General features: G+C 42.3%; 1 protein-coding gene across 17 annotated transcripts in view; it reads right to left on the bottom strand.

Moving 5' to 3' along the window:
* tcf7l2 (transcription factor 7 like 2) overlaps positions 1-25,192 on the bottom strand; it is a 104,649-nt gene that overhangs the window by 17,135 nt on the left and 62,322 nt on the right. For all 17 annotated transcript variants that reach the window (XM_088070249.1, XM_088070250.1, XM_088070256.1 and 14 more), the window contains 2 exons: positions 3,922-4,054; positions 151-253 (listed from right to left, as the gene is read on the bottom strand). In XM_088070249.1, the coding sequence (XP_087926375.1) occupies positions 151-253; positions 3,922-4,054 (236 nt within the window). The remainder of the gene's footprint in view (positions 1-150; positions 254-3,921; positions 4,055-25,192) is intronic.

The following is a 25,192-nucleotide window of genomic DNA, read 5'->3' as shown; positions in this document are numbered from 1 at the left end:
TAATATCTGCCACTATTGTTATTGCTTTTCTCTTTAATGATTTGGCTTGATACACAGTTTATTAATCATGGCAATATGTGGGTGTTGCAAGCCTTTTCACACAACTCATAAGGGAATACAGTAGGAAGGAAAAAATAAGGATTTGCTTACTGTGGTACTAGCCATCCTAACGGATGGGGGATCTGGCCGACAGTGCCAGGTGACAGTGGGTAATAAGGAGATATATCTGGAGGATGTGGAGGCCTTGGAATTCCTGCAGAAGAAAAGGAGGATGACAGGAGCAGGGAGGAGGTGGACAGACAGGATGATGACAGAAGAGAGAACCAAATCTTTGTCAGTGCTGAATTCATTCTTTGTCGAGAGTTTTCACATCTGAACGGGGCAGACATCACAGGAGTGCAGATGGGAGGATGAGGAGGAGGAAGAGGGCTTGTTGCTTGCATGTACACAGTGCTAAATCACACTTCCTGATCAAAGGCCTTTGAGGCGGCGGCGGCAGCGGCGGCACAATGTGTTGGAAGAGGCAGAGGGGAGAGAGGTGAGGAGAGAACACCAACACGATTCTTGTCACATTTGTCTACGGATTCAGAAGATTAATTATATAAAATGACGGAGGTTTAGAAGTTAACAAAACACAACAATATAATTAAAAGCCTTCTCTGTGATCAGAGAGCTGCTAATACAGGGCTGCAGGTTGAGTCAGGCTGATACACTGACATACTCGCTGGATGGATATAAATTCTTCATGATATATGCAACAGTTATAGATTACGAGCTGAAAGTCACCATCAGTTTAACTACAAGTTCCTTTTTATTGCTTTTGACTCATATTAATGGTTGACTTTATGTTTTGACACAGTTAATGACAATGTGAGCGTATTGGCTCGTTGGTCTCCATCTGATCCTCAGATTTAACATAAAAACAGCACCGAATTTTGTTTATCCCCCACAGACGAACAGTGACAAAGATGTCCAATTTGAGGACAGCTCTCGTTGAGGGGATCGCAGAGCAATCGCAAGCGTCCGCGGCGTTGCCTTTGCTTCCCGTGGCAGCTGACAGCCGAAGAAACTGCATCGACAAGCTGCCCTGAATGAACGCCTTGAAAAGGTCTCGTACACAGCCGGGTGTAAAAATAACTTTCTCTCTCATGACAAACTTGAAACAGGGAACACTAGACATGTGTAAAAGCACAGCAGGGCGGTGTGTGTGCGCCCAGTAGAGCAGGAACTAGGGGGGACTTTCATTTTTTGCTGTTTCTTCCACACAGCTGGCTCGCCTGTGCAGCTGTTGTTGCGGATATTTTTGACCGGTGCCAACGCGGCCGAAGCAGAGCCAGATCGATCATCATAGATCAGAACTTGGCCGGTGTTTGGGGTTACACCCTTCTGCAGCTCATGCAGGTTATCCAGGAACTGATTCTTGAGGGGGATTCTGTTACTGATGGACAATGTGCAGCGCTGTCTAAGCAGAAAAGTTTTTTTTTTCTCTTGGCAATAATAAAGGCAAATTCTATTAAAAAGGAAAGCACTGCGAACATTATCCCATCGCCACCCAGCGCTGAAGACCTAATATAGCTCATTAATTAATTAAACACTGAGCCCAATTAAGCAGCCCCATTAAGCACTACATTAAACAGCAGCTGGCACATTATTTCCCCTTTGTAAAGACCATCATAATAAGGGAACATTATTACCTAAAACATTGACTGAATCCACCAGAGACCACTGAAAAGCATGAAATTATTCCTCGCACTGCAAATGCATTAACCTGAAAGGATGGGCTGAATGACAGTTAACGAAATGAAGTGCTGGGTCAAGATGCTTGCGGAAATGAATAAAATTGCCTAAAAATGTATGCTGAATGGTTGTGGGAGAGATGTGTGGGCACAATCCGACTGCTAAATGTGGACACGCTGCAGGATCAACAGGCTGTGGAGACGTAACTATAGTTCCGATAGAGTCAAAAACCTGTTTAAACCCAAGAGCTCAGGTCACATCTTCCGTTTTAAGGATATTTTTTATGCTTAGTTGAAGACATCTTTCTGAAAACACAGTCTTTGAGGTCTGTGTTATTTAGACCTCCAACTACAATGGCTGTCTTGTTTTGAGTCTTGGCAAACGGTGTTGCGGTCATGAGAAGTTGTGGTTGTTTGCTGAATTCCGTGTTTTACGAGAAGTTTATGAGCCACTGTTCTGGTTCTTGCTGTCCAATGTGAGGCCACTTTCCACTTAAGCCAAACCACGTTAGTGAGCGTGATAGCTACATCAGTCGGTAATGGATGAGAGCCGCAGTTGTCAACATGACATGACTATGACTTTGTCTGACTATCAGCCTCATAAACAGTCATAGTTCTTGTTCAGGGGTTGTTAAATAAGCAATTAATGGAAAAAGAAATGTCCAATTCAGAAAAATTCCTCACACAGCATATGGGTGATTTAGAACAGTATTTAAAACAATGTGCGGTCTACTTTACAGAATACCTGTAGTGTAATTATGACTTTCGGATTATAATTTAATGTTAGATTGAATTTACAATAAAATGACTACAGATAGACAGGCCCCATCAAGACAAACAAAGCTCTGTATGTGTCAACCACGGTGGCAGAGCATAATGAAACATTCACACACCCATCGGTGCAAACGCTTTCGAAGAGCTAGAGTGCCTTATCTAAGGAGAGCTGCTTCTGTGGTTGGTTCTCTCAACTTTTTGGGGTTTTCATCCTGACACTTTTACTGTACTGTTTTCTAAAGGTGTTTTTATCAGGAGCAGAGTGCTGCAGAGAGGACGTTTTTTGTAGGCTAACCCGGGAGTTAGCTTTGCTCTGGTTCTTTCGACAAATAGCCTGCAGGATTTTTCCATTAGATTTTGGATCATTGCAGAAAATAAGCTCTGTGACAAAAAAAAAGAGTTTTTAATACTTACTGGTTGTGTTCAGCAAGGTAATCGTCACAGATGAACACCACTATTTTTTTGGAAACTTAAATACAATCACCAGGAATAAAAAGCTAACATTAAGTTATAAACAAACTACACTACAGTCGCATGACAAACTGCAGCCAGCACAACAAGGCCGTGAAGCCGTGTTTGGCGTGATGACGTTCTGTGGTCTCGTTTTGCCGCTTGTTAGCAACCGTCTTTTTAAGACAAGTCAAAGTGTCAAACTTCACGAGTTGGGTATTTACCGATGTATTGAACAGAACGTGAACATCTCTTAAGCTTGTGTTAACCACAGACCTTATTTCAGGAATCTAACCAGAAAAACCCATTCAAAATCCTGTTGACTTCGAAGACAAGGGAACCACTGGTGCTTAAATGCTAACTAATTTTCCCTTTTTAGGACTTATTCTCGAGCTCCCATGAACAGCAGCGGACTTTGAAGCCAATTTTATATAGTGGAATTACAACTTCTGGGTCCGTCAAGTGATGCCATAGGGCACCAAAAAGATTTTTTTATTCATAGACTTGTATTATGAAAGAGACATCTCTAAATCAGTAGATTATTTATTTTTAGCCTCACAACCCCTGCAAAATAATTCGTTTCACTATCTGAATTTGATCCAAGCAGTGTAAAAAATGAAAGTCCAGAAGAGCCACATGGGTAAATAATTTGATGCACATTCAAGTTAAGCGAGTGCTACAGGAAGTCAGCCTCCTGGTGGGCAGAAGTCTCTTGCACGCTTGCTCTATGGGCCAGACGATACAGAAGATCCAGGTAATTTCAAACCCTGGAAATCAAGCTTTTTTGACTTTGTGCACCACTGAGCAACTTTCATAGGAATTATGTGGCCCGGCCTCCAATGCTGTATCCAGTTCTCTTTGTAAATCCATGCTCATTCCTGCAGCACTCCATTAAGTAGCATATTGCTAACCAAAACACGCCAGTCAAACATACAAACATGCAAAAGAATATATGCACTACCTGTTTTGGGATCCACGTCTGTCTGTAGGTGAGGTGGGGGGTTCCCCGGTGTGAAGTGCTCATTGCTGTAGGTGATCAGAGGCGTGAGAGGGTGCACATGGTGAGGGTGCTGTACCACTGGAACCTTATTAGACTGAGAGAAAGAAGGATACAGAGAGAGGAGACAGAAAAAAAAGACCAGGGTGTTAATATTTGGGTTCGGGGTTATAGATTGCAGGCGCCTGCCACAGAATTACAACTTGGTCTGAAGGCCCTCGAAAGAAGAACTCTCAAATTCATGGTCCTCTCGAGGCGCCAAACCACCAAGCCACAGCGAAAATAGTGTGGTTTGTAATTAAAAACACTTCTGCGGTGTCACCCTGGAATTCAGTAACACAATCTAAGAGGCTTGGGGGGTTGCCAGTTCACATTTGGGTCTGATGTGTGATGAGGCACTTTTAACCACGGTTGCAAGTCAAGTAATCGATCATCTGTAAACCACGAAATCAAGGCAGCGCGTGTAAATCCACAGTCATTAGCAGCTCAAGTCGGCGCTCCGCTCTGCTCGAGCCTCCTCCTTGGTCTCCCCTCTTTCCCCTCATCTATTCCCCCAGGGCCCCGGTTCACGGAGGGTAGGGGTGTATTGTAATAAAAGGGTTAGGAGAGAGGAGGTGGGGCTGAAAATCCATTTCTGCATTTTTGCCAAATTAGTTTTAGCTATGTAATCTTCTCTTTGTGCTCCTAAGTGGTGCAGGCCCCCTTTTTTTTCAATTACCCAAAGATTACAGTGGAGCTTTAGGGGTGTGCTGCCGTGGGCCCCTGCGTTAACCGGAGCTCAGCCCCTCTCATCAGGGCCAGGACTGAGACAGACACTAATACACACACAGTCCCCCCGACCCACAAGATAACCAGATTAGAGCTCTGCTGTAGATTAGGCTGGTGGAAGAGGCTGCTCTCGCCTCTTTACCCACACATCCTTATCCTGCCCTCAGCAGTCAAAGAAGCAGCACTAATCAGGCTTATCATAACATGGATGATATGTTCAGGGGGGGAGAGGAGTGAGAAGCTGCTTGTGTGTGTGCTCAATCTGCTCTCTCGCAGGCCACACACCCTCATTAGCGACTTTAACCCATGCAAGAAAAAAAAAGCGCTCCACTGTGGCACATTTCCAAAAGACTTTGAAAAACATTAATGTGACTAGATGTTGGCAAAGGGGGGGGCATACATACAAATGATGCCTGATGCTCATTGACAATACAAAGCTGTGGGCCCAGGGCGAGACAAATGTGAGCAGAACTTAATACAAACTAATCATCTGGTTGAAGTTAATATCAGGCCCGTGCGAGAGCTTAATACACCATTCAGAGCCCCATACTAAATTTTCTGTAGTTAAAGCTGTCCATGTGTATGGCCTGTACAAGCCTGGCCATCTAGACCTCTATTCTGTAGTGGCAGTAGTGGGGGAGTGGAGAATGGAAGAGGAGGAGGAGGAGGAGGAGGAGGAGGAGGGCATTCCCTATTGCCATGGTCCCAATGAAAGATTAATGAACCCCAGCAGAACTCCAGGGAGGCAGAGAGACTCCTGGGACTCATTCACAGCCCTGAGCTGAAAAGGCTATGGAGGAGAGAAGCAGAGAGGGGTTGGGGGTGTGTGTGTTTGTGTGTCGGGCGTGGAGGGGGTGGTGGGCGGAATGGGATTCGTTAAAAAGAAACACAAACCAAGGCGTTGCGTAGGGGCTCCCGATCTGATCTGCACATCTAGAATAGCGTGGATGAAAAAGAATAAACCGGTGGAAAAAACAATCAGGATGGGGGTTATGACAGCTGCCAAATGCAGCTGATGAGTCTGCGGCTGAATGCTAGAAGATGGCCCCTCTCGCTCGCTTTTTCTCTCTTGTCCCCCTCCCGCGTTCTATCTCTCACCTCCTAACCTCCTCCTTCACGACTCCCTGCTCCTCCCTCGGGTAATGATGTGAAAGAATGTTGTCAATTCTTCATCTCTCGGTGCTGAAAAGCTTTAGTGGCCATTTAAATGAGTTCTTTTGTCCAGGGGCCCCGGCCATTGAGAAGACAGTTCAAAATGCCCATCCACTGAGTCCACATTTAGACAGAGGGTGTTAGAGAGGGGTGTGTGTGGGACCGAGGGAGACGGAGAGAGCTAGAAGCCAGCCGATTTACATCATAGTCACTTGTGGTCTGAGAGTGTGCTCTTTTTTTGTCCCCTGAAAGCTGGACTGACTGCTGCCTCCAGTCGGCTCAGTCCACTACAGACACAAAAAGAACATGCCAAGTTTTGGTAGTGAGGAGGGACCCTGATCAAGTTTTTTTGGCTGATCCGAGTCATTTGATATTGAGCATCTATGGACACCGAGTCCTGATCCAATGCTTTTATTTACCTGGATAACACAGCTGCACAATGCACACTTGAAGTACTTTAGAGATATTAAAATCAATATAGTGTATGTGTTCAACAGCTCTGCAATGCAGTACAAGAAAAATGTCTGCCTCCAAATAGTTCCTTAAAGGTTTATTATTTTATTATTATAAAATTAACTATGAATATTTTTATATGGTTCTTGTCATGATTCCATCTGGTGCAGCATTTTTTTAAAAAATAAAATAACCACATAAACGGACTAAAATCGTTTTAAATCGCTCTTAATTTCACTTAGTGTGGTATTAGTTTTTTGTCATCATAAATAGCTTTCAAATCCACTTAGTATAGCAGTGTAACAAAAGTATAGAAGACTATAAATGAGTAAAAGAACCACAATGCCATTTCAAAGAAGTGTTACAGCTGAACTTTAACTTTCTCAGTAACAACAATTAAAAATCAGTCCCAGTTCCACTTATTACAGCATTACAGTAAAACTAGTTTACTAAATATGTACAACAAAAATTTCAATTCCACCTAAAGTGGTGTAGCAGCTTAAGTTGAACATGAAAAAATAATCAGTTTCTACTTATTGGAGTAGTAGCATTACAATTAAACCTGCTGCAATACGTGCTGCAAATGCATGCCCTCTGTTTACAACACCTGACGGTGGACGTAAGCAAAGGATCAGGTGGGGTGCGTGCTCAAAACAACCGATCCCTGTCAAATAAAAAATGTGTTGATTGGGACATCCATAGTAGTGAGTATGTTGGTAGCTTTTGCTGCTTTCCACTGCTTTTTACATTCCTTTAGAGGTCTTTCCTGTCATGTGGTGACATGAGTGATCATCAGTCAGACTCACACCCACAGTGTTAATCACCAAAAGCATTTATGGTCACTCAGCTGATGTGGACTTCCTGATGTCTTCACTCAGCTCACCTGCTCACCCTACATGCCATGTGATCATTGCACTCCCAGTATCATCCACTCTGTCTCCTGCTGACGTTAAAGCAGCCCCCGGTGGTCCCCGCGGAAATGCACACCCAGCACCTGCCCCCGTGGCCACCGTGGGACAAAGCGAACCCAGGACTTGTCTGGCAGGCTGCTGGGGCGCTTCAGCCGCACCGAGGCCCAAAGAGCGGCGAGAAACAAAAGCAGGCAACGTGGGAGGCTTTTACTCTCCCGGCTCAACAAAAGCCAGGGGAAAAGAAAGAAACACTTCCTGCCCCTACACCCCCGCTGACTTGCATCCTTCCCACCACCTCCGTCATTACAATAAACAAATATAGCCGAAGACAAACAGACACACCGCTCTGTGGGCGCATAAAGACCAGGTTCTCGAGCCTCAAAAAAGAGATTTGGCATTCAAAAGACCCTGCAGAAAAATTTAAGAGCACACTCTTGTACGAACATCAATGGGCACATTGACTCTTTCCTCATCCAGGACACATACAGCGCCTGCTGCTGAGGAAGGCCAGCGCTGTGAAGTGCAGGCTGCACACTTAAGTACAGCAGACACAAACAGAAAGCAGGAGTTGCCGCCTCTGGTTATGTTATTGATATTGCTTTGGCTCTATTTATTCTATTCTTTTCTTTATTTCCAGCTGCAAGGCTCACATGCTCAAAGGGAAAAACGCCTGAATATATTTTGTTTTTTTGTGTCATTGTGATCACCCTTTAATCACGACTTTGCTTCTCTAAAATACCTGCACAGCTGCAAATGATTGCTAACAATCGCCAATATTTCTAGATCTCAAAACTTCTCAAAACTCACAAGCTGCAGAGCTGGTACAAACACAATCTCAAGGGTAAAATATTTGCTACACTAGCTGGTGGCTAATGCACCACCGTGTGAAAATTGCCTTTTGGAAGTGGACAAATGAATGAGCTACTTCAAGTCGGACCTCTAGGGAGGGACAGGGGGGTACAGGAGGAGGCAGAGGGGGTGAGAAAGTGACAGCAGGACAGAGTGAGACAAAGGGAGGGGAGACAGAGAGGTGGAGGCCGGACAGGAAAAAGCTGTTGGCCTTGCATTTCCGCCTGGTGGCACCTCGCAGGGCCAATTTGAGCCCTAAATGTGAAGGTGGCGACCTTGCGGGCCCAGGGGGTGGCCGGGCCGGGCTGGGCGGAGGGGGGGCAGGAGCCTCTGTCTCTCTGCTTCATGTCATGATATGATGAGTTGTCACAACAGCTTGCGGGGCGCTAATGAGCTGTAGTGAGAGGCCGGGGCAGGGAAGGGAAAGGAGGCCGGGGAGGAGAGGAGATGTGGGGATGACAGTGCCGTGATGGATTGGGGTCCTCTCAGGCCTCCAAATTCCAAAGCAAGCAGAAAAAGCTGCCAGAGCGCCCTGAGCCTCTCCCAGAGCGTGCAAAGTGGCCCACGTCCAAGGCACATGGAGTGACAGAAAACACACAGCAGTACCGGGGAGTGATTTGTACGTGTGTGCAAGTATTTGATTCGAGCAAAAGTACAAACTGTGCTGCCACCGATCTAATGAATCATCTGGTATCATTCAACGTCGTCCTGTTGAAATCTGTTTACATACATGATTGCTGTTTTCCTCTGGGAGGTACAGAGTGCCCCCTCCAGGCTAAAGATCTTCATCTCCTTGCATATCATACCAGCCAACACACACACACACACACACACACACACACACACACACACACACACACACACACACACACACACACACACACACACACACACACACACACACACACACACACTCACACACACAAGCCCTGGTAGCTCTCAGTCAAATCAATCCTCAAATTCAAGCAGACAATCTAAAAGGAATACTTAGAGATTAACGGCGATGGAATATGAAATGCTCTGACAAATTAAAGGCTTATCAGAGCCACGATCCTCCAGCATACCACGCTGATTAAAAACCCCTGCTACGTTTCAGAAATAATATTTCTTGGTTAATCATAGGAGAGAAAAAAAAACTCCACAATATTAAGAACCTGGGAATTGTAGAGTGGGGGGAGCAAAAGGATTTAAAAAGCAGATATGGAGGTGTTGATCAGTTTTCTCTCGCAGAGAAGATGCCTCTCAGAGGGCAAGGGGGCTCCCGAGACCACGGTATATTTAAAAGTTAATCTATTCACTTTGCTGCAGTGACATGCCGACTGCTTGATCAGAGCACCGAACAAAAATATTATGTGGGCCAGAGCCTTTGCTCCCCTTTTCCTCGCTGCTCTCTTCGCTAGCACTCAAGTCGTTCGTCACCATTTATTTTCGCTTCCCATCTTTGATAGTCGGCACATCAAATGGAATCGCAGAAAGGACATGTTCTGATATGTCACAGACAAATAAAAAAAAAAAAACTGCGCACAAATAGCTTAAATATGAAGTGGTATTTGGTAGAGCTGTTGTGTTCTGTGAAGACAAATCGCCTCTTAGACGCACGTGCGTTAAAGCTTTTTTTTTTTCCTCTCTTTTCAATGTAAACAGCCTCTTGAGCTCTCGTACCTGAGTTAAAGGGGCTTCTCTGAGAGGTGATATTGTATCACGGTGTTAAGAGCCAGACTGAATTCTGCCTTTTGAAATGCAATCAGCCCCTCAGAATTTCAGTTGAAAGCCAGGCAATTAAGAATTTGAATTGGATGGCAACATTAACAAAGGGATATGTTAATCTGTGAGGTTATTGAAATCTTATTTTACATTTCATGGTTAAGACATGAGCCCTGATCAAATAATGTTTTGTCGAGTAAATAATATTCCTCTTGAGAGAGAAACGTGTTTCTGGAAATGCACTTTTTTAATTAACTTGGATGCAGTGTTTCTAATGTTTATTATTTAGGCCTCACTTTAAGAGTATCAATAACATTTTGTTTTTTTAAGTGTGTGAGCAGCAAGATGTTAGCATGCATTTTTAATATTAATATCAAACACAAAAAGTTTTTCATGTGCACATTTTAAAAAATCAGATGGCCACTTCTCTCTCCACCCAAAGACCACCCCCTCTCCCTTTGCCTCGCCAACCTACTACCACAACAACAACAACAACAACAACAACAACCTGTCAGAATAATGCTAAAAGCCTTCAGTGGGTAAGAAAAAGCAGTGAAGAAGCAGGGGAGCAGTGCTGCGTTACTCACCCAGCTGCTCAGATTGAGGTGCCAGCAGCCCACCTGCTGGAGGAGAGAGAGCCCGGGGCCCAGGACTCCTGCCTTGGCTCCCGTCTCCTCCGGCCCGGCTGAAGCTCCATCCCGCGGGTACATGACCCCCTCGGTCCCACCCCCGCCCCCGTCTCCTCCTCCTTCCACCTGGCCCCCCCAGCTCCTCCTTCCCTGTCTACGCCGGGGAGAAGCCCTCTCGCTTCTCTTGGCCGCTTCTCTCCTCCACTTCTCCTCCTTCTTTGTCTGTCTCTGCCTTGGCTCCTTCCTCCACTGTGTGCGAGTGTGTTGCTGGGCATGTGTGGTGCGTGTGGTTGTTTATCGTCCCCCTTCTCTTTGCACTTACGGCCGGCTGACCATTGTTCCCTCAGGTTTTGGACATTAAGAGTATCTCTTGAGGAGCAGGTTCAGGCTCTGAGGCCTAGTTTCCCCCCTCAGTCACCACAATCCCCACCCACCCACATCCATCCAAAAAAAAATCCCCCAAAATCCCCTCACTCTAACCACAGAAGCTCTTAGCGGCCAGCAGTCTCCTCTTCGTTCTCAGTGAAAGTTTTGATGCCGGTGACAAGAAGTACAAGAAGTGAGAGCCAGAATGTGGACAGAGAGGAGGAAAAAATTACTGTGAGCAGCTTTTCAGCACTGCAGCAGTCTTCCCACTAGCAATACTCCAGAAAAAAAAAATACTCACAAACACACACACACACACTCACACACAAAAATCAGTTATTACCCAAATCCCTGCTGTACGTTGGGTCTGTGTATGTGTTTCTTAGAGTATGTGTGTGTATGTGTGTGGGCTCTGCTGTGCCTCCAGGATGCCCAGAGACGAACTGGCAGCTTGAAAAGCTTTGGCTACAAGGTAAAGCGAGCAAGGCGAGAGATGGAGACAAAGAGGAGAGAGCAGAAGAGGGAGAGAGATAGAAGGGGGGAAAAAAAGGAACAAGACACAACAACATCCACAAAGGGAGGGCAGGCTCAGCAAAGTGTGGCCAACAGTCACTTTATCTGTGTGATGCTGACAGTCCCCTCTTCATACACACTTTCCGGGGGGGAAAGCGAGAAGAGGGAGGGAAAAGTCTTCACTCTGACACGGACGTGGCACCTTTCGTCGCATTCCATTTTTTTTTTTTTTTTTATTTCCCCTCCCCCCTTTTTTTAAACAATACCTCAGAGTGGAGAACAATTCTTCTCTTAACTCCCCCCCTCAACTCTATTCAAGGTTCATGTGAACAAGGCCTCAAGCCCCTCCTCGCCGCCCTCTTCTCCCCCCCATCCTGCAACTATTTCACCTTCAAATCCATTATGCTTCTGAAAGTCAAATGAGAAGCTTTGCGTGGTCAAGACTTCCTTTCAACAAAGAAATTCAAGAGATCTGCCGGACATCAGAGCATACACACACGAGGTGCAATAAAGGGGAATTCCATCAAAGACATCACTTTTGATTTTTCTTACTTTGTAAAAATCATCCTACAATTTGTCACCTTGTTTTAAAGATATTTGTAAATACAACAAATATATATAAAAAAATATTTTAAGGAATTTTCCTGACATGGCTGTGAAAAAAGATTTTTTTTAAATCACATTAACAATATAACATAAGGGAAAATAATATTTAGGTTTTAAATAAAGCAACATGAAAAAAGAACAGTTTTGGTTTTTTGGGTTGTTTTAAATGTTAAATCGAAATAAAGAAATTGTGCTTTTCACAGTAATTTAATATTATCCATAATAAAAAATCCTGACAAGGAAAAAAAACTGTTAATAAATATAAGAACAATTTTTATTTTTACATTCTATAATTAAGTAGACTTGTCATCCTTTAATTACCTTTTATAACCTCTAACAACCTGAATCTGACTAATGACCATGACAAATTAATTATTTATAGAAAGAATTATCTCCTTTTAAGCACAGCAACATTTTATATATTTTTAATACAGCGTAATGAAGGTTATTAAAGTAGAAAATAATTATCAAAATGAACTAAAGTGAAGAGATTTAGAAATGTTAAGAAAAAAGTAACACAAAAATAAATCTTAAAGCAAGGCCAATAAAACAAAGATTATTTTTTTAGCTGCAATTTTTAAAAGTTGGCAACAAAAACATCTAAAAACTTAGACTTTTCTCTTAATACGCTGTTCCTTTCTTCCCCCCCCCCCCGCACTCGTTCAGCCTCTCTGTCACTGTTAGGACCCTGCTCTTCCCCTGGCCTGCAGCAGGCAGTCCTGAGGCCCTTAAAGCCAAAACAAAGCCCTGGGAATGTCCTTTACACAGCTTGGACAATAGCGCCGGGGCTCCAGCCTGACAAGTAAAAGAGCCCCGACAAGGCGGTGGCTAATTGCCTGCCCTCCCTCTATTCAGCCGGCCTGCCACACTCCTGCCATCTCCTTTTGTCCCACGTGCGCTTTCTTAAGTAAACTGCCAGTTCACCAGCAAGTGATGGACAGCACCCAATCACCCGGCCACAATGGCATCAACGCCACTACACAAGAGAGCACAGGGGGGAGAAAAAAATACTCCACTGTCTGGGGTGTTCGCACGAGACCAAAGAGTGTGCAATACAAGAAAAAAAAAAAGGAAGAACAAAAACTTTTGCAAAACAAGGAAACGGAACAGCCTACGACCATTACAAATGAATTATTTTCACACATAAATTTAAACAACGCAGGATGAAAGAGAAAATAATTTGAACATGATAATTATGGTATAATTCTATTATTTATAAAAATCTGATTTGATTAAAAAAATTACAGATGTTTAAAGATTTTTAACATGAACTATAAAAAAATATCAACCCTGATTTATCAATGTTAGCATAAGCACAAGAGCAGCAGACACAATCAAAATTCCTCAAATTAAATGTTAATGCAACACATAATATTTCAAATTGATTCCACATAAATAATGCCATTTATCAATTAGATTAAATATAATTGTGTTTTACTGCACACTAAACAATAAGAATATTTAGTTTGATGTCTTAGAATAATGCACCCCTGTCAGGCTGTCAAGACAAAGCAATCAAACACTGCCTTTCATTATCCAAATTGTCAATCTGTCACTTAGCAACATAAGTGTTATAAATTGCCCAAACGGAGCCCAGAAAAATATCCATGAATAAATTCAATCAAAAAACATAATATTTAAAGCCAAACAAACAGCAGAAAATAAAGCACAGCTGTAATTAAAATGTTGAAAAGTCTTACCATTTAAAAGAGCTGTATTTGGGATGCTGCTCGGTTCCTGGTTAAAACAAGCATGCTGGCACTCGTGGTAGTGCACAGACTCCAAGCAGACTCCCACCACCATGTCAGTCACTAATCCACTGGGGGGCAGCACCTCATCTACGGCAGCCCCCTCGCTAACGCCCGATGGGTTAAGCCGATAAGAGAACGGCCGGAGGACCGGGCGAAAGCCAAGGTACGCTGGAGCGACTTTAGGAACGGCAAGCCCTTCAGGTCCCAGAGCGTGATGGCCAGAGCTGGCTGTTCACTCTCAGCCCCCTCATGCATTCACACGCACACTCAGGCTGCGCTGCTCTTCTCCACGTCTGACCGGGACTCCCTCTTTCCCCCTCGCCCATCTTCATATCCCCCCTAATAAGCTCTTTTGTGTCCATCTCTCTTTCTTTGATAAGTTGAAAGAACAACAAAAAAAGAGGGAGAGAAAGAGAGAGGCTTTCATTCAGCGGCTTGGCAGACATAAAGGTGGTGGAGTGCCGTCTATAGGAGTTGCCCTAACTTGGCTAAACTCAAGCAGCGGGGTGTCTCTCGTCATGTCATTAATCCCCAAAACTAGCCACGCTCCATTCACCGCAAGTCACACTAAATTAAATACAAAATCAAAAACACAAACGCGGGGCAGAAAAAGTGTCAGAGGAAAAAAAAAAGGCTAGAGAAAGCATTCCGATCCGGGGCAAAGGGTGTGTGGTGTCGCAGCCACTTTGCCCCTCAGTCCTGCCCGTCGGTAGCCCCAATTTTTGATGTAGGCATCCCCCGAAAAACAAAAAAAACAAAAAAAAAAACCAGCTACACAAAAGACAAAAAACATTTATCACCAAAAGAGCCTGTCATTGTGGTGCAGCTTTTGCACCTCCAACTCTCCTGCCTGAACTCTCTTAAGACAACTGAGAGGGGAAAAAGGAGCCCCAACTCCAAAGTCAAACCTGCCACACAACAAGCCAACAACAGCAGTTAAAAACAATACCAAAAATACCAATAAATGGATACAAGCCCGGTATGGTTTTCGGGAGAGCTGGCAATAGAAAATTCAACCCGGCCAACTGGTGGCTTCAAGAGAGGAAGCCCACTCTTAAAGCCGTGATCCGACCATCCACTATACCACCGCTGTGAGCCTTTTAACCACAGCAGAAAAAACTGACTATTGATCTTCAAATAGCGATAATTGAAAAGATCAAAAAGATTAAACAAAAAAAAAATCAAGAATGTGCTGACTTACCATGTTGTGCTCCTTTTTTGTTGTAAGTTTTTGTTAAAATAAAAAAAATATTTGCTCAAAGATGCAGCATTGGAGGTGTCAAATTTTTGTAGCCGTCTCTTGATCGTATTACTTCCACAGTCCTGGTTTCCAATGCGTCTGAACTTTTTCCCTTTCTCTTTTATTTTGTTTGTGGTACCTAGCCTTTTTTTCCCCTGCTTAAGACTTTAAAAGCCTTCAGCTCAGTAAAGCAGCACAAATTATCTTGCCACCTTGCTCAGCTCTGATGCTTTGGCCGCTAACTTTGGAAGGCCCTTTACTACTGCATCAAAATTAGCATTGTCAAAGCAGTTAATGAATATTAATATTGTATTTGTCATTGGAGCTGGCCCATTGCTGAACTCCAAGTCATCCATCAGGGACAAGATTAAGCACACAATTATTTCTGACTGACAGGGACCAAATCTGGAAGATTTTTTTTTTCCTCCAACAATTTAAAGAAAAAGACACAACATCATCTTAAGGTACCTCCCATGAGACGAGACAAGATTAATACACTTTTAATGAAGCAAGATTTCATGGTGCATGAACAGCGGGAACCTCAAGAAAAAAAGGAGAGGAATATAGAAATATTTCGACTCGTAATTTTAACCATTTTTTTTTAAAAAAAGGACTGAAATCATAAATTACAAATAATTCTGATGGCCGCAGAAAAAAACTCAATTCAAAGACCTTACTTTTTTTTTCTCCTTCTTTTGATGAACGGATGTAATCTTCTTGATTTTTTTTTTTTTTTTTAACAAGAAGATATGGATTTGCTTTTTCACCTTTTGTTGGAAGATTAATAGAAATAACATGTACAAGCGCCTGCACTCCGAACAACGCTAAATTTAACATGAAACATTCATTAAAAACCCAGGACCTCCAGCACTCTCGGCGGAGCCCGGCAGAGCCCGGCGGAGCACCGACCGCTGAGGACCACACAGGCAGCCTCCATCAGCACCACCCGCTGCAGCGCTTCAGCTCCATCCTGGAGCTTTCCTCGCTGCTCCGCCACCCCGCTCCCCCACAGAAACAGCTTCACACCGGGAACCGCGGCTCTGTCAAACACGGCTCTCTGCACAATTTTCCAACCCTTCATCAAATATGTCACAATGCACCGTTTTCTAAATAATGATGTCACTCCAATTTTTCTCAGGAAAATAATTTCTAGAATGGATTTTATAAATATAAAACTCTCTCATATATGAAATATTTGAACCAAAAAGCTCCTACCGGTACCTGTCTTGAAAAATTAAGCAGATGACATGCCATCTTCTTCACTCCTCTGTAACCAAAGCATCTTTTTTTAAAAGCAAACTCTTTTCTCTTTTCTCACATATTGTAAATTATCAGGAACACACAGAATCTTCGAAAGCAGCATCCATCCTTTTTTCCCCACAATTATCTGATTCCCCCGTTCCCGTCAGAGGAGCGGCCGCATGCAAAATCTTATTTGGGTCAAATAAAAACTTATTTTCTACTTGCGCTCTGCTATAAAATAAAGGGGAAAGCATTGAGGGGGGTCGCACAAAAAAATGGCAGATGTGGGGCACTAATGCCAGCAGCCCAGTGAATTGGTGTGAGTGTGGGGGTCAAGCTGCGGGCTCACCTTGGAACGCCGGGCCCCTGCCGACCACCCTGCCGGCTCCCTAATACCATTAGCAACCCTTAGATGAACATACTAAATTGGCCTTTTGTTCTCCAGGTGCCGATCCAGCCTCGCCGACTCACTGGTGTCACGGAACCAAATACAGATGGTGCTGCCTTTTTCTGAAATGAATAGCGCACATAAGAAAGCGCTCCGTTTTGCCAGATTCTTCCGATCTCCGAAAGCCGTCGGCTTGCCGTTATTTCTCTTCAGCGCTCCGTTCACACGCAAACTTTTGTTTTATTTTTCATTAAATAATTTCATGTTAAAATAATACCTAAATGTGCATCATTACACACATAATTTGCTTTTCAAATTTAGAACTCATATTTATTTACAAGATCTCACAAAGAGACGTCTAATGAATTGATCCAATTCGGCAGAACAGAATGATAAATGTAATAAAATTAGGCAAACCGGATTTAACCAAAAATAAATTTGACTTTTTATTACAATTAATTAATTGAAGTCTTTTAATAATTAGAATAATTATTTGGAGTCAGACAAATTAAATAATTTGTTGCCCAGAATATCAGAGAAATAAAATATCTGTATTGCAGCTCAGACAGCATTAATTCACATAAATAAAAAAAAGGCCTTTATAACACAAACAGTAAAAATAGGGATGTCAAATGTAGCTCTTAAAATTCAAATGGCTGCGGAGGAATGCTGTAAATTAATTTCTAATTAAACAAATGATCTTTTAATTGTTGTGACACGAGCGCAGACGCTGATTAAGTGTTCACATGAGGCTGTCTGTGAAAAACAGGCGCCGAACACAGAATCCCACGGCGGCTTAATTCAAGTTGAGAGCCTAAAACAGGTCCAATCTAGGTGAGGAGGAGAGAAGAGGAAGAGAGAGACGAGAGGGAGCAGAGCAGGCAGCGCTGTGGCCCAGCGTGATCACATCAGCGCTAGTATCAAATTAACTCTCTGACTTTGAAACTTATTGATCTGCTATTAAGACACTAGTGAACTTGATGAAGTGAGTGCTGTAGGTGACTCTGAGACTTCAAAGTCTCACACCAGCCACATAAAACAAGCCACTTTGATCCCCGCTCCGCTCCTCGGATCTGGAGAGGGGGCTTCACAGGAACCCCCCAATTCTGTTCTACCTCTCTTCTCCCGCTCACCCCGGGCCCGAGCTCCAGCTCTCTCTCTTTCCCCCGTTTTTTTTTTTTTTTTTTTTCCACGTCTGCTGATGCCCCAAGAACCGGGCAAAAGCGCCGGTGCCACACGATGTTCAATCGCACCGCAGAACAGTCAGCAAGTTGAGAGCACAGTAGTGTACAGTGGTGCAGACAGATCTCCTTTTCTGATTCACCGGGAAATAATAAAGCAACACTCACACAGAAAATGCAATATGATGTCAAAACAACTACTAGAATAAGGCGGCCATCTAAGCGCATTCGCATTAAAATTCAGTGTCGATAAGAAGGGGATTCTTCATGCCAAATATGGCATGTAATAAGGTCGGCGATGAGAGAGACAATGCAGAGTGGGAGATAGCAGTACTATTGTGTGGTGAATACATCCCCCTCTTTGCTTAAGGCAAGTCTTCCCACTACATTAAATACTGTGTGCTGCCAATCACACCTGCCTTTTTTTCACTTTGTGCCACTGGGTGGAGGTAGTACTTAATGTTTTCAACATGCAGCGTATCACTATAATATACTGAAGCAGACACAACCGGCCCACAGATTTCTTCTCCTCTCTGAAACCACTACGGGACAAATTTAAAAATGAAAAATAAACAAAAAAATCTATGTTTTCCTGCTCATTTTGCATCAAGACAGCCTGCAAGACTAAAATGAAATTTCAGGTTTGCCCTCCACTGAGCTGCTAACTTAGCACGACTGAGTTAAATAAATATTAACGGCTAAATTAATCATCGGCAGGACAGTGTTTGCGCTCAGGCTCCAGTGCTCACAGGCAGGGTGTGTGTGTGTGTGTGTGTGTGTGTGTGTGTGTGTGTGTGCACAAGTGTGTCTGCACTTGGAGTGCCGGTGCTAAGCTGCGTCTGTTTAATTAAGAGGGGTAAAACAGATGACAAATGCGAGACAGTTAAACATTTAATGTGTGCTTATCTCCCCCCTCATTTATTTAGTTGGGAGAGATTCAGAGTGGGTGGCGTTCAAGAGTGATGTGCCGGCGAAAAAAAAAAAAAGAAAAAAAAAAACGCTTGTGGAATTAGAAACGCAGCCCTGTGTGCCGTGACAAGTCAGCACGCAACACACAGCCATTTCCTGACAATTGTTTTGACATTTTGCAACTTAATTCTGTTTGATGAGAAAGAAAGGGATTATGTGATAAATCAAATAAACACAAATGCGGATTCTGCCACACAGCTGTTTGTGGAAAGCAGGAAAAAAAAAAAAAATTAGAGTTTCAACGTAAATGACACAGTGTCACTTAATTATGGATATAGTATTTACGGCAGCCTTGCCTAAATTATCAAAATAAAACCATGCAATTAAAAATGCAATTGTATCAAAAGGTCTAGTTTCTCCTTCATTTCACCTGACAAAGATTTAATTTTTTTTTCCTGCATGATCCCCATTGTGTATCTGGTGCTGATGCACATTGCCTAGAGTCAATGTCAAATCCCAGCTCCAATAGTCCCGCAAAAAATACAGAACGAACAGTGCCCGCGGCACACACATCCCTTTACTCAACCCACTTGCAATATCTCATCCAAAGTTATCGCTTCCAATGTGACAATGTTAAAATGAAAAACAAAAAAATATATATTTTATATTGTATATGTATATATATAGGGAGAGAGGGAGAGAAAAAGAGATAAAAATGGGTGGCGGCAGTGGTGGGGGTACGGATGGGGGAAAGAGAAGCTAAAAAAGCAAAAAAGAAGGAGAAGGAGAAAAAGAAGAAAAGGAGGAGGAGGAGGTGGAGGAGAGAAAAAAAAAGCCCTGTGCCACGAGCATATATAAGAGAAACCTTCACCAATTAGTGGGGAGAAACGGGAGAGGGAGCTGCCGCGGCGTCGGCACTCAAAGAGCCAGGCCTCGCGGCGAAGCTGTCATGTCGGTAGGATTGATCAACAGGCCTGCTATTTCTAATGGCATGTTGTCATGAAGCTGCAGCCATGGGGAGCCACCTGCCTCAGTCCTCACACAGCTCTGTGCGTGTGTGTGTGTGTGTGTGCGCGCAAGTGTGTTTGTGTGCGTGAAAGATGGGGTTGGTGGTACTGCAGCAGCCATACCTATTCTGTGCCCATATATCTTTTACTAACAATTTAAAAACAGCCTGGAATCCTCCTCCCACTCTCTGGCAGTCTACCTTGCCGATCCCTGAAGGTGGAAGAAATGTGCCAACCTGGATTGTTCTTTATTCTCACACAGCAGAGCCAAGCTATTGTAAAATCTCACACAATGGATACAAAATGTATACCGTGTTGTGCGCGGCGGAAAATGTAAATGAAAGGAAAGCAGGTTTTGCTTGTTTTAGAACAATAATAATTCCGAACGAATGCAAATTATTTATTCCTTTTAATCAATTTCACTTTCTTCATGGAGAATATTTCCAAATTAATTCCTCAATCGTACTGCGTAAAACAGTGCATTACATGGATAAAACTATCCCGAGTTATCATCTGAAAGGCATTGCATTTGATTATAGCCCATTTCCCTTTTTTGCAGAAAAAAAGCCGTCAAATAATCGGCAGACAATAGAAACTCGCCTGCAAAATGCCATCGCAGGAAAAGCACAATCAAAAATAAGAAAATTGCTTTGTAAAAAAAATAAATAAATAAATAAATAAAACTGTCACGTTATCCTTGATTTTCAGTAATACGGCGGCAGAAAACTGCTTCGGCCTCGGCGGCCAAACAAGCCCGTGCCTCGCAAACAATAAAAAGTCAAATAAAAGTTACAGAACTTGAGAGTTCAAGGTACCGCGAGCTACTTGGAGTGCGTGTCACGTACAGTTAACCTTTTTATCGGGCATGCCTGTGGTCTCATCAGTCGATGAAATTCTTTGCCCGCGGCGGTGGCTTAGCCGAGGGACACGGACCAATAGAAAAATATTTCATTGTGTTAGCATTTCAAATGGCGAGTGGAGGGTGGAGAGGAGGGCATTTGGAGGGGCGGTGGGGGAAGAAGCTCTAACCGATCGTTGCCAGCGGAATTAATTGCCTATTCTGAGAATAATGTCCCTTATCCACGATCCTCGGAGGGCCGAACGCTAGCAGAGGCCACTTTATTTTTTCTTTTTTTTTTTTTGTTTGGTGTCTTCAAAAAGAAGAGCGCTTAGGGGTACTGGCCGTATTAGGGGTTTAGCTCAGTCCCCTTTAGGCCAGGAAAAATAATCAGAAGCACTGAACCAAACTCAACTAATCCTTACCCCAATTAAAAACGCAGAACCCATTACACTTCACGTTAATGCCAATCAACAAATACCTACTTTTAAATGATACATTTATTAAAAATTGGCAAATTCTAACTAACAATTTGGTGATTCGATGATATTAAAAGAAAGAGCATGAGAAGTAAAGCGGCTACGTTTGGCTTTCAGCCAGCGGCCGATAAATGGCTCAAGATGGAGCGACCCCGGTGGTGCTTCTATCCTTTTATTTAAGGGGATTTAAGTTCAGGCTCTGTTACACATTGGCCAAGCATATGCAATGACCCTAACTGATATTGGTGCATCTTTTAGCCCACATCTTAATCTAACCTTTGTAAAGCTCCGTGGCTTTTCAGACTCAAAATAGCATTAAGAACGAGTATTGTTTGGAGCGAGGAAGGAGGCAGCCCTGGGAGACGACACCGACGAAAAGCTGGGACCGGGCCGGGGCCGGAGCAGTCTGGAAAAACAGCTGCTTATGCACTCCAATCAGTGGGAAAACAAAACCGAAACCCAACTGCTAAGAAGGGAAGAAAAAAAAAACAGTTTTTTTTTTGTTGAGGTGGAGGGGGCATCCCAAATGCTCCATCCCTCCATATCGACCTCTACGGGCCAATTCGTGCTAGGTGTCGATTTCATCCCTCGGCAGATGGACGGGCGAATTCGCAGCAGTCCCCATTGCACGCTCGCTCCTCCGCTCATTGTGAATTCAGTCAACGAAGTCAATCTTATTAACTTCCGCGCCGGTTCACACATGACATTTTCTTCAATTTTCTCGCCGACATCAAAAACATCAATTAGCAGCTCGAAAATGGGAAGGAGCGAATGACAGAGTCCGATAACGCCGACTTATTTGAAGCCGAGGGTAAATCTATTCTCCAGTTTTGAATGTGTTCATTACAATTGCATTTTCAAAGAAGACCTCCAAATAGCAAAGAAATTAAATTTATCTCCTAGAAATGTCCAGAAATTGTTTTTTTCCCCCTCTTTCTTTTTTTTTTAATCCTGTGTCTATCTCTCAGCCTCAGTGGGTGACACAAAGCATTGTGGTGCTGCATTTTCTTTTTCTCATTAGAACAGATCACAACTCCCACAGAAGTTGAAACCCTATACTGTAACCTCTGGGGCAACCCGTAAAAATCATTTTAAAAGGAGTCCAACATTTCTTTACGAAGAAAAGGAGGCGATAAAGTAGCTTGCCAGTGACCTACACTTTTAACAAAAATACTATGACGAGGACGATAAATGCAGTATCTTTTCTTATCCAACGAGGGGAGCTATTATCAGATTAAATATTTAAAATACTTAACAGGAAAAATGGCTTTTTAAACAAAAAAAAGAAGTATTTATCTATCTTTAAAATCAATATTGGCATTTATTATTAATTTACACACACACTAAATTGTTCATTCTCAGAAAATCCTTGAGCTAAAGAAATGATGCCTATTTATATATATATTTGTGATGTTTTACCATATACAATTTAAAGACTATTTTTTTAAGTTATATCATTTCTATATAAACAGATTATATTTACAGATAAATCCTATATTTTCTGCATCCTTTAAAAAAATAATATATTAAATAAATTTCTAATGAAGTGTAATGTACAAAAAGATTTTTTCCCACCTCTTAAAAATATGAATTTTGTTCCATGGCTTAAATATTGCTTTGTTAGACATACAAAAAAAACAAAAAAAAAACAGCACCTCTGCTCAAAATCCTAACTTTCATATAAACTACCATTTTACCCACAGCCTCATTGATCATTTCCTGCTACTCCACATCACCGTTACATCAAAATGTGAAATACAAACCTACACATTAATGAAGCTCTCTCATGGCTCAACTCTTCTGCCTCCCATCACTGACGAACATGTAACTCAATAAACCTCGGCCAGTAACCTTTAAGTAAAAGGCTATTTTTTGCCGATATCCAAACATTGTCAGACGGCTTCCTCATGCTTGAGTTACATCTCCGAGGGGGTGAACAAAAGCAACTTTAGTGGCTGTGGAAAGACACTCGTAATGCGAGTTAGGAGGTAGGGAGGGGGGTCGGTCGCACACGGAGCCGTACGGATCACGTTCCTCCGCCCCATTGATTTCTGATCTTTTGACATTATTTAGTTGCTTTTTATTTTCTTGCCCGTCTTTTATTCCATGTCACAAAAGACAGAAATGTCCAAACAAGTGATGTTGGGAATATCTACTATCTGTCAAAAGAGCAGGCTTTTCCCGGCATTAAAGCGGCCAAATGCTCTGACGCAGTGCCGAGAATCGGCGGGATGAAAATATCACTCTTTATAATGGAGGCTAATCAGATTTCGGAGGCCGTTTGCCTTCTAGCTAAAGGGAGATGGAAACGCGTGGAGCAATAAGGCTGTAACCAATACACTCCCAGTTCATCGCCATCCTGACCTCAAGACAAAAGGCCTCTGCTTCTCATATCTTATCTAGCTTATATATACAGCCACAAAAACAGGTCACACAGTCAAAATCGAATTGAATACTAGATGTAAATTTTAACCATAATTTCTGTTCTAAATAAACATGGCTGGAGGGACATGCTAAAAGCAGAGAAGGACTTAGAGATGCATCTGTAACCCGGCTGTCGGCTTACTGTTGAACACACAGCACTGATCAGTTCCATTAAGCAGGGATTTGATCATCTCCCCCGTGCGCTTTCACAGCCCGGCTCCAGATTAGATCACTGTGAAAATGGTCAAATGGTGGTGTTTATCTCACTGTAATTATTTTGATGCAGATGACAGAGATTGCTTGTTTGCATGTGGCTTGATGAGTGTGCACAGTGCGAGCCAAGACATGCACCACGCAGACACACGCACGCTGGCGTGGAAAAGAGCTGAATGGTTTCCTCTCAGTGCCATTAACCCATTAGATAGTTTCAACAAAGGCCCTGAAATAGTGTTTTATGTGCAGGAGAAAGGAAAAAAAAGAGCACGGTTGCGCATGCAATTACAGCGTTGTAATCCTTAAGTTATGACTAATATTAATGTTCTTGGTGGGTGACACAAATGGACTTTCAATGAGACTGAAAGAGAAAACCCCAGGCAACAATAGAGCGTGGTGAGCTAGGCTTACAAATGCAAGCAAAGCAGGAAACACCACAATATACAGCTTATCTTCTACCATGATGGTGGGAAAAATAATAACACTATAAAATCTGGCAAGTTGATCGTACTTAAAATAATCTTGGAGACTGATTGCCATGAAAAAGTAAACATAACAATAACAATATTCATTTCTGTTTACTTTATGTCTTATGTCTAATTTTGAAAAGTTGCTACAAATTAAAAATGACAAGTGAAAGTACCTTGTTCTTTTTGAGCATTTGCAACTTCAGTAAACCAAGTTAGTCAGACTTAACCTTATCATCACAAAGAGGATTTTGCCAATGATGAAATTTGGACATCTGTTTTGTTAACATGTTTAAGATAATACAAATACAAGTTTGCAAACAGCAGAATACAGATATATCACACACAAAACTTGGTTTACTGAAGCTGCTAAAACTTAGAATTGTGGGTAAAATGGTAGATTTAATTAAGCTTGTCATTTTTAAGTTGCAACAACTTTACAAAATTAAATAAATATGACTAAATTTTCAGTAAACTTAACAATTAGATATAAAGTAATAAATTAAGACTAATAATTATATTTACTTTAGTTTTTCATGGCAATCTGTTTCCTAGGTTATTTTTCTTTAGTAGTATCAACTTGTCAGACTTTACAGTGATATATTTAGCTTTCCCTTCTTTATAATTGCAGGGCAGGCTGGGAATAAATTTATCATGTGGAAAACCCAGTGATAAAATTAGACATTTTGAAATCATTAATGATATCAGGTTTTTTGTAGTTGCTTCTATAATAAGAAACAATTGATTTTAACTTAAAATAGTGAGTCTTTGGCTAACAAAAAAAAAATAAGCTGACTGAATTTGAGTAGTTTGAGGTAATTTTGTAATGATTCAACTTGTCTTCTCAAATTCAGTAAACTCAAAATTTTTATATTTTTAAGTTAAAGTTAGTTTCAGTGCACCTGAAATAATTTGCAGAACTCCCCTGGCATTCATTTAGGTACTAAGTAAACCATAGGTGTAGATTTCTATATGGACACAGGGTACATATCCCCAATAATATTCAAAAAATGAATATTTATCCCTCCCCCATACAAACAGAATTTCTTTGGGGTTTTTTTTAATCAAAAAAATTAAAATTCAAAACATTTACACCATAAATTTATGCCGAAAGGGCACAAATTGGTGCAATAAAATCACCAAAA

The sequence above is a fragment of the Plectropomus leopardus genome, chromosome 19 (genome assembly GCF_026936395.1).
Source record: "Plectropomus leopardus strain MGB_pleo_1.0 chromosome 19, ASM2693639v1, whole genome shotgun sequence".
Classification (NCBI taxonomy): Eukaryota; Metazoa; Chordata; class Actinopteri; order Perciformes; family Serranidae; genus Plectropomus; species Plectropomus leopardus.
The sequence above is the reverse complement of the archived record's forward strand: the minus strand, read 5'-3'. Positions and strand labels throughout refer to the sequence as shown.